General features: G+C 35.1%; 1 protein-coding gene across 1 annotated transcript in view; it reads left to right on the forward strand.

Annotated features, from left to right (window-relative positions):
• The window catches only part of pi4k2b (phosphatidylinositol 4-kinase type 2 beta), a 20500-nt gene extending 12253 nt beyond the window's left edge, over positions 1-8247 (forward strand). Inside the window, exons 6-10 of the mRNA XM_016250718.1 lie at positions 2331-2395; positions 6110-6209; positions 6728-6861; positions 7351-7410; positions 7995-8247. Of these exons, the coding sequence (XP_016106204.1) occupies positions 2331-2395; positions 6110-6209; positions 6728-6861; positions 7351-7410; positions 7995-8168 (533 nt within the window). The 3' untranslated portion in view covers positions 8169-8247. The remainder of the gene's footprint in view (positions 1-2330; positions 2396-6109; positions 6210-6727; positions 6862-7350; positions 7411-7994) is intronic.
• Positions 8248-9066: the final 819 nt, after the last annotated feature.

The following is a 9066-nucleotide window of genomic DNA, read 5'->3' on the forward strand; positions in this document are numbered from 1 at the left end:
ATTACATTTTAAAATATATTCAAATAGAAAGCAGTTATTTTAAATAGTAAAAATATTAAAAAATTTTACTGCTTTTGGTGCATTTTGGATCAAATAAATGCAGGCTTGGTGAGCAGAAGAGAATTCTTTGAGAAACATTAAAAATCTTGCAGTTCAAAAATCTTTGTTAGTGTAGGCTGATTATTCTTATAGATTGAAACGTGCATTAACCAGGATAACGAGTATGAAACATGCTCCGAGTTGATTCAGAAAACAAAAAAATAGAGCAACAACAAAAGCATGTTGCTGGAAATGGGTTTATTATTGAAAATGCAAACTGCTTGTCTGCCAGCAGGAGGCGCTGTGAGAGCAGCAGAACTAACGGTTTCTCCAGTAATGGCTTGTAAACAAAGTAGCTCCGCTCATGAACAGTACTTTATCAAATAAAAATGCCATCTAAACTTTTCTGAAGACAGTCGGTTCCCTTCAGAGATACATTCATATAAAACACCCGCGACGCGTTTTGATTTTGAAACGTGCAGTGCTCATGTTTATTCAACGAAGTCAAATGCCACAAATAAATCAATGTATGGGAAACACTGGTAATGTATATCGGAAATGTTTAAAAATCATATTACCGTTATTGAAAAAAATTATATCGCGATACATATCGATATTGAATTATTGTCCAGCCCTACTATAAAGTAACTTTAATCGTATTAGTCACTACTGTCAAAAAAATTAAAGCTTTTTACACTTTTTCACTTTTTTTTTATTATTTCTATGGTGTTTTAAAGGAAACTGGTTGTCGTGGTTATTTTGTTTTTATGTATTAGTACTGACAATTGATAAAAAAAAATGTAAAAACCTAATCGCACATTTTTTCTGAAATTAATTGCGATTAATCCCACCTAACATTCAAGTTTTTAAATATACATTTATATTGCAATTTCACATTTCATGAATGTAGAAACAACAAATGCATTGATGATGATATTTGATATAATATCATGATATTTGATATTTGGCATATTTTTTAATGACTGAAGGCGAGTATCACTAATACCAATACTACTGATGTCTCTATGAAATTTTGTTTTTTTATCCTAATATTTAACCATTGACTATAGCCATTCAACAATACAGTATAATTGATAGCTATCAATTTATTAAATTATCAATGGTCTTAATCAGACTTTAAAAAACAACTTCTAACTTAAGTGAACTTAAAACAATCTTCACATAAACCCATTGTAATAAATGTCTTATTTAGCTACCTATGCCCTTCAGCAGGTAGGAAATACTATACAGATATTTAATAAAGTTTAAAATTGAAAAAAATTGAAACTAAATTCTAAATTAAATGTAGATGAATTCTTAAAGCTACAAAAGTTATTGATTTCCTCTTCTTTCTTTTTTTTCTTTTGTTCTTTGATTAACAGGCATCACAGCAGCTGGGTTATTAGGTTATTTGGGCTGTTTTAAGAGCTGCCGCTGCTGAACATGAGGCATATCTGACACGCATTGTATTTTCTCACAACTCTTTACCTTTTCTGACCCACTTCAGGTCTTAAAGTCTCTACTAATGAGCTGACGAGTTGAATCGGGTGTTAGATGAGGGAGACAGTGCTGGGCTGCTCTGAAGACCACTGCATTTCAGAGACATGTTCTTAAATCTGACTCGTATTTAACAAATACTTACTTGCATGCACAGATTTAAGGCAGCTTTAATCGTCTTTTTGGTAACTTCATGACTTAACTGACGACATAGCTACGACATTGCATGCTCGTAGTTTTTTTGCGCTTTAATATGAAATTATATACTGTGTGCACCGTTGCATTTGTGCGTGCAGTTGAAGAGCATGCGCTACAAGCACAGTATTATGGTCTGACTGGACAGGAAAATGTGTTTTTACTGACATATGGTCTAACAACGCCTCATCTGACCACAGTTCACTGTTCTACTGAAGCTCCCTCTTCACCTAGCTTTTCTGTGGTCGTTTGGTGGCGAACCCTAGCTCCACCCCTGCGTTAAATATTTTTATCGCTATTAAACTGAAAAAATTTGCATGCATTAACATGCCAATTTTGACAGCACTATTTATTAATTTTTTCCTCTTTTTCAAGAAATCATAGGGGCTTCTTGTTTTCACTCTTGTTTAACAGTTTTAAATAACTATTTTTCAGGCAGACTTTTGCATTATCTTTCTTCATTTCCTCTTTTTCTACCTCCCGCGCCATACAAATGTGCCGTGTCTTTCAGCACAACATGTTATGGTCATATAAAATTAATGCTAATTGTTCACTGCACCTTTGAAAAGGAAATCTGATATCTCTTTTGGCTTCTTCAGACAGAGGGAACGATAACTGGTTGATCAAGTATGAGAAGCCAGGCGATGGAGAGCTGACGGAGAAGGTGAGCTGGGGGATATTTTTAGAGCTCCTCTGTTTGCAGTGCTGAAAGAAAATGCCATGACTGAAAACCATGTGCCTGCTGAAATGGAAGCAAGCAAATGCAGGGGTGTCATATTCATATTTTTGATAATATATTGAAATAAAAATAGATAAAATAATAATTTGTGTGTGTGGTACATATGTATGTATGTGTGTACATATAGATAGATAGATATATTTATTTATTTATTTTTTTGGATAATTGAATGGGCATGGCATCTCTTGGTAAACAATTCCTCCCATATGCACAAATCTCTTTAAACATCTTACCACGTCAGACATAAGACTGATTCAGTATTGCAAAAGCAGCTGAGTTTCTTTTAGTGGTTGACCGATATTGTTTTTTTGACGGCCGATGACGGTATCTTGGAAAGCAGTGTGGCCGATATAATTTTTTTTATTTTAATTAATGTTTAAGAAATTTGAAATCATTTGAAAATTGATTACAAAGTAAATGTGTTAAATAAACATACTTATACTTTAGATGATAAAGTATTTTTCACAAATAAATATTTAATAAAAAAAAAGGAAGTAAACACTGTAACCAACAGGGAACTCAGTATTCTGGGAAGTTTGTGTGCATTGGGAATCATATTTTTTTCAAATAAAGCCAAGGTAACACTAATTTTACATACAGCACACAGTGGAAATGAATATGGCAGTGGGCAAATGCATAAAGTGCAGCATAATTTGAAATCGCTAGTTTAAAGTTTGTCGATCGCGTGTCTCAATGAAGCTGAACTCTCCTCCTGTCTGCATTTAATTCACACGGACTGACCATAATGCAGAGTACACGCGATCATGCAGGATTCGACTAAGTTTGCAAGCTTTGTGAAATTAAATATTCATTAGTCATTCAAAGATTTGTTTAAATAATATTAATGCGTATTTGCTGAATGCTAATGGCAAATGAGAAAGTATTATAATGTTTGCCTTTCTATTACTAATAATATAAAAGCAATCGTTATAATACTTTTTGTATACATTTTAATTCCTTTGTTTAACCGTTCTGTCTGATTATTAGACGGACTTCTATCCATATTAGACAACTGTTAACGACGACGGTGAACAAGGGGGAGAAGGTGAGCACCAGCCACTGTCAGCGCCGTCAAAATAAAAGTCCCGCATCGGCCAAACAGGAAAACGTATCTGCCGATATTTAAAAAATGCCAAATATCGGCCGATATATCGGCCTTGGCGATATATCGGTTGACCACTAGTTTAATGAGCTGACGAGTTGAATCGGGTGTTAGATGAGGGAGACAGTGCTGGGCTGCTCTGAAGACCACTGCATTTCAGAGACATGTTCTTAAATCTGACTCGTATTTAACAAATACTTACTTGCATGCACAGATTTAAGGCAGCTTTAATCGTCTTTTTGGTAACTTCATGACTTAACTGACGACATAGCTATGACATTGCATGCTCGTAGTTTTTTTGCGCTTTAATATGAAATTATATACTGTGTGCACCGTTGCATTTGTGCGTGCAGTTGAAGAGCATGCGCTACAAGCACAGTATTACGGTCTGACTGGACAGGAAAATGTGTTTTTTACTGACATATGGTCTAACAACGCCTCATCTGACCACAGTTCACTGTTCTACTGAAGCTCCCTCTTCACCTAGCTTTTCTGTGGTCGTTTGGTGGCGAACCCTAGCTCCACCCCTGCGTTAAATATTTTTATCGCTATTAAACTGAAAAAATTTGCATGCATTAACATGCCAATTTTGACAACACTATTTATTAATTTTTTCCTCTTTTTCAAGAAATCATAGGGGCTTCTTGTTTTCACTCTTGTTTAACAGTTTTAAATAACTATTTTTCAGGCAGACTTTTGCATTATCTTTCTTCATTTCCTCTTTTTCTACCTCCCGCGCCATACAAATGTGCCGTGTCTTTCAGCACAACATGTTATGGTCATATAAAATTAATGCTAATTGTTCACTGCACCTTTGAAAAGGAAATCTGATATCTCTTTTGGCTTCTTCAGACAGAGGGAACGATAACTGGTTGATCAAGTATGAGAAGCCAGGCGATGGAGAGCTGACGGAGAAGGTGAGCTGGGGGATATTTTTAGAGCTCCTCTGTTTGCAGTGCTGAAAGAAAATGCCATGACTGAAAACCATGTGCCTGCTGAAATGGAAGCAAGCAAATGCAGGGGTGTCATATTCATATTTTTGATAATATATTGAAATAAAAATAGATAAAATAATAATTTGTGTGTGTGGTACATATGTATGTATGTGTGTACATATAGATAGATAGATATATTTATTTATTTATTTTTTTGGATAATTGAATGGGCATGGCATCTCTTGGTAAACAATTCCTCCCATATGCACAAATCTCTTTAAACATCTTACCACGTCAGACATAAGACTGATTCAGTATTGCAAAAGCAGCTGAGTTTCTTTTAGTGGTTGACCGATATTGTTTTTTTGACGGCCGATGACGGTATCTTGGAAAGCAGTGTGGCCGATATAATTTTTTTTATTTTAATTAATGTTTAAGAAATTTGAAATCATTTGAAAATTGATTACAAAGTAAATGTGTTAAATAAACATACTTATACTTTAGATGATAAAGTATTTTTCACAAATAAATATTTAATAAAAAAAAAGGAAGTAAACACTGTAACCAACAGGGAACTCAGTATTCTGGGAAGTTTGTGTGCATTGGGAATCATATTTTTTTCAAATAAAGCCAAGGTAACACTAATTTTACATACAGCACACAGTGGAAATGAATATGGCAGTGGGCAAATGCATAAAGTGCAGCATAATTTGAAATCGCTAGTTTAAAGTTTGTCGATCGCGTGTCTCAATGAAGCTGAACTCTCCTCCTGTCCGTATTCAATTCGCACGGACCGACCGTCATACAGAGTACACACGATCGTGCAGGATACAAATGCACACTTCATAAGATCTCACAGCTGAATTCGACTAAGTTTGCAAGATTTTTAAAAATAGATGTTCATTAGTCATTCAAAGATTTGTTTAAATAATATTAATGCGTATTTGCTGAATGCTAATGGCAAATGAGAAAGTATTATAATGTTTGCCTATCGCGTGTCTCAATGAAGCTGAACTCTCCTCCTGTCTGCATTTAATTCACACGGACTGACCATAATGCAGAGTACACGCGATCATGCAGGATTCGACTAAGTTTGCAAGCTTTGTGAAATTAAATATTCATTAGTCATTCAAAGATTTGTTTAAATAATATTAATGCGTATTTGCTGAATGCTAATGGCAAATGAGAAAGTATTATAATGTTTGCCTTTCTATTACTAATAATATAAAAGCAATCGTTATAATACTTTTTGTATACATTTTAATTCCTTTGTTTAACCGTTCTGTCTGATTATTAGACGGACTTCTATCCATATTAGACAACTGTTAACGACGACGGTGAACAAGGGGGAGAAGGTGAGCACCAGCCACTGTCAGCGCCGTCAAAATAAAAGTCCCGCATCGGCCAAACAGGAAAACGTATCTGCCGATATTTAAAAAATGCCAAATATCGGCCGATATATCGGCCTTGGCGATATATCGGTTGACCACTAGTTTCTTTATATATCTCTGTTGAGCAAGTTACTGCAGAGGTAATATTATGGATGTGATGATTGCTTCCCAGTCCCGTACAAATGTTTCTCTTCCGTGTGTCTCTTCTCAGGAATCTGAATGGACTGATCCAAAAGACTCGGCCATACAGATAGCCGCTATAGATAATGGTTTGGCCTTCCCTTTTAAACACCCCGATGAGTGGAGAGCATGTAAGAATTTTTTTTTCTCTCTTGTTTTTACAGTTCATATTTTTTACGTTTAAAACAACTGTATTCTATTTTAATATTTAAAATGTAAATTATTCCTGTGGTGGTAATGCTGGTTTTTCTGCCGTCATTACTTCAGTTTTCATGTTTAATGTTTAATAATGCTTAATATTTTTATGGAAACTGATTTTAGGATTCTTTGAATAGACAGAACAGCATTTATTTGAAATGGAAATCTTTTGAGACATTATAAATGGCTTCATTGTCATATTTAATCAATGTGTCCTTACTGAATGAAGGTATGCTTTTAAAACCATATCCAAGAGTTACCACATATCCACAGTTTCTATTTGTCTACCAAGTGCATTTCAAACATTTTAAGCATAAACATTTAGATCTAAAGATTATCTAAGAGCATGGCAAACATAATACAGTCTAGTATGTCCAGATTTTACTGGTAGTGTATAAGTGATCATACTTAACAGATGAAATGATTGTTCTTCATCTTGGTGCATATGCAGATCCGTTCCACTGGGCATGGTTGCCTCAGGCCAAAGTGGCCTTTTCCCAGGAGACAAGAGACCTTGTGCTCTCTCGCATTTCTGACATGAACTTTGTACAGGACCTCTGTGAGGACCTTTATGAGATGTTCAAGGTAGGAGATCTCACTGTCACAAGATTAAGTCTTACCAGGGTTGTACTTGCATTCTTACCATTCAATGCAGTGAATTTGTTATTAAAATGTTGCTTTGGCTGTAGTTTACTTGAAGACTTAACTTCTTGGATGGGGCTTTAGCATGCTGTCAGTCTGGTTTCTGTTAGCAGGCTTGATGCTTACCATGCTGTCACTAAAACCCTTACAAAAGTCGTGTCTCTAAATTCATCCCATTTTAAGTTGCTCTGCTAGAAATATTCAAGCTAAAAAAAAAATCACAAAACCAAGAAAAAGTCTAGATAAATTACTAACTGATCTCTGCAAGTGACCTGACCCTGATCTCTTTTCTGTGATGTCAGTACAGTCCTACTCACTGGTTTGCAGTAAAGTAGGTTGATCATTTGTGCATTCATTTGCAAGAATCCTAGTATGGATGAATATTCTTTTTTACAATTAAATGACTTTTCACATTAATAACTGTGTTTTCAGACAGATAAAGGGTTTGACAAAACCATGTTTGAGAAACAGATGTCTGTTATGAGAGGACAGGTAAGTTTTATGCTTTGAGGAGATTTTACATTATGTTTTCTCTGCTATTCCAGAAATAGTGTTCTGTTCTCACATGCTTCATTCTCCTTAAACGCTGAAGCTCTTCATAATGAAAAATTCACAGCTAACGTATATTAATACACCCAGCCGGGATGCTATTTTCAGCCTATCACAGCTGAAACATAGACTTGAATTAAGACCTCAGATTTTGCATTGCCAAATAAAAAAAGATTGTGTCTCTAACACTATTAAAAATACAAGTATTTTCTGTAAATGTTTATGCTCAGTTTGTCCAGTGGTCTTTAATATACTATTATACACTACTGTTCAAAAGTTTGGGGTCATTAGGATTATTTTAACATGTTAGAAATGCAGTAATAAAACTGTAATATTGTGAAATATTACAATTGACAAAAAAGCTGATTTTTCAGTCTTCAGTCTACTCCAGTCTTCAGTGTCACATGATTCTTCAGAAATCATTGTAAAATACTGATATATAATATATATGTGTATATAGTATTTGAAGCAAACTCATCAAAAAAATCATGTATGTATTATCATACTTGTCTTTTCTTATCGAATAGATCTTAAACCTGACCCAGGCTTTCAAAGACGGGAAGAGCCCCATCCAGTTAGTGCAGATGCCTCGTGTGGTGGTGGAGAGGAGCCGCGGGGGAGGCCAGGGTCGTGTGGTCCAACTGGGCAATGCTTTTACCCAGACCTTCCACTGTAAGAGACCCTTTTTCACATCCTGGTAAAAGGGCCACACAGAGGACGAAGACTGGAGTGAAAATGGACGAGGGTCCTATACCAGAGACACTGGATGAGCAACTTTCTGAGAAAGACTTCCTGGGTGAAGAACTTTCTGAGAAAGACTTCCTGGGTGAATGTAGCAAAGGGAGAGACTTAGAAGAATGCATGAAGGTCTGTTGAGGAGGATCCGAGGCCTTTTGTTTTCCTGAGCCGTTTCCCAGAATTCTCCTCTTCAGCTCACTATGGCTGTCAAGACGGAATGTCAAAAGGGAATCGTTCATTCAAAATGTTGAAGTTTTGTGGCAACAGCCTTTCTCAACTGCCAATTTTATAAGTATAACTATAGATATTATAAATTAAGAAGGATGCATAAAAATCAATTTAAACTTGAAAAATGCTTGAATGTAATTTGCAAGTTTACATTTTACACTTCTCTTGAGGACATTTCAACACCAAGAAATACTGGTGACCGTGGTATTTAATATGATGAATGTATTTGCGGATTATGTAACAGGATGCTGGTAATAGTATATATACATTGTTAAAGTTGGGTACTTTGTAGCGCTTGATAAAAGCATAATTACAAAAGGTTTTTTTTTTTTCTGTCTCACACAATCCTGTGTATGCATCTTGGAATTTGTATTTCAGCTGAGCGGTTAATGTAGAGCTGTATATTTAAAATTAAGTGAATAAAAATAAAGCTTTGGGGTTGGTAAAAGTAGATCTAGTGTTTTTTTTATTAGTTTAGTTATGTTTCCTTTTTTTTACTTTATTGTAAAAGTGTCAGGAAAAAATTTTTGTATTATATGCTAAAGTTTTCAATGTTTTTCTTCTAAACGTGGTTGTACCTGATTGTTTAATGCCGGAGCTGGAGTAATATTACTGTAACAGAAGTCTTGTGCT

This window comes from Sinocyclocheilus grahami, unplaced genomic scaffold, assembly GCF_001515645.1.
Source record: "Sinocyclocheilus grahami isolate Dianchi unplaced genomic scaffold, SAMN03320097.WGS_v1.1 scaffold1004.1, whole genome shotgun sequence".
NCBI classification, from domain to species: domain Eukaryota; kingdom Metazoa; phylum Chordata; class Actinopteri; order Cypriniformes; family Cyprinidae; genus Sinocyclocheilus; species Sinocyclocheilus grahami.